Below are 970 nucleotides of genomic sequence, written 5' to 3' on the forward strand. Positions count from 1 at the left end.
ACACATCGTACCCCCATTTCCTAATCACGCAGAAGATTCGTTCTAATCAATACCCACGATCACCATACCCATATCCTCATCCGTGGCCATCCCCTTCCTCCCCCCTAGCCCCCATGTGCACCGTGGACGAAACGAAAAACTGCTACAGGCTGCTATTCCTCGAACTGAGTAAATTCATGAAGACGAACGCTTTCGATGACCTGGCTGCCGGAGACGAGGACGAGGGCGTTCTCGAAAAAGCCAGGCAGTGCATCGTGGATAGTGAGTTTGTTTCGGTGTTTCCTTGGGTATTTTAGTTAGTGTTGGAGTATTTAAGTTGCCTGGTCAGATGTATGTGTTTTGTATGATTTAGATGCTGTTTTCATGATCAATGGTGGTATCTTGCGGCATCTCAAAGTTTTATAGTAGGATGGTGAGAATCCTCTCGGTTTACGGGCATGCAGGAAATGGTAAATTTGTCGTGGTAGGTAATCCAGATTTGTTTTATTTTTAATTCATTATTTTTTCATAGCTGGATGACTTTGTGTTGTCATCTGACGATTCAAATTAGTTTTGGAAATTGTGTAAGAGTAATGATGCAGTTAATTTGATTATTGTGATAGGATGGAACAATGTTAGATCTATATATAAAAATGAACGTTTCAAAACATTTAAAACAAACTCAATCAATGACTTTAAAGTACACACTAAAATTGATATGAAAAACTCTTATATTCTAAAACCATTCCAACTTGATTATTGAAGCTGCATCACAGTTCACAGCGAGTGCCGAAACAAGAGGGTGTGTCGCCACTCCGAATACGACTACACCGTCACCACGTCTCCGATCCAGCCCGAAATAATGGACGTGATTATGCAAGATCTGGACATCGAGAACGCGTGAGTAGGAGGGAGCCTTAGGAGTGTCTGGTGCTGGAGTAAAGGCGTTTGCTCTTGGGGGGACAGGTGTATTGTAGGTGATGTTTCAGTC

At 42.4% G+C, this 970-nt stretch overlaps 1 protein-coding gene across 1 annotated transcript in view; it reads left to right on the top strand.

Annotated features, from left to right (window-relative positions):
* Nucleotides 1-970, top strand: part of LOC119593610 — a 16,629-nt gene that overhangs the window by 9,489 nt on the left and 6,170 nt on the right. Inside the window, exons 7-8 of the mRNA XM_037942564.1 lie at nt 109-295; nt 745-879. Of these exons, the coding sequence (XP_037798492.1) occupies nt 109-295; nt 745-879 (322 nt within the window). The remainder of the gene's footprint in view (nt 1-108; nt 296-744; nt 880-970) is intronic.

This window comes from Penaeus monodon, chromosome 32, assembly GCF_015228065.2.
Source record: "Penaeus monodon isolate SGIC_2016 chromosome 32, NSTDA_Pmon_1, whole genome shotgun sequence".
Classification (NCBI taxonomy): Eukaryota; Metazoa; Arthropoda; class Malacostraca; order Decapoda; family Penaeidae; genus Penaeus; species Penaeus monodon.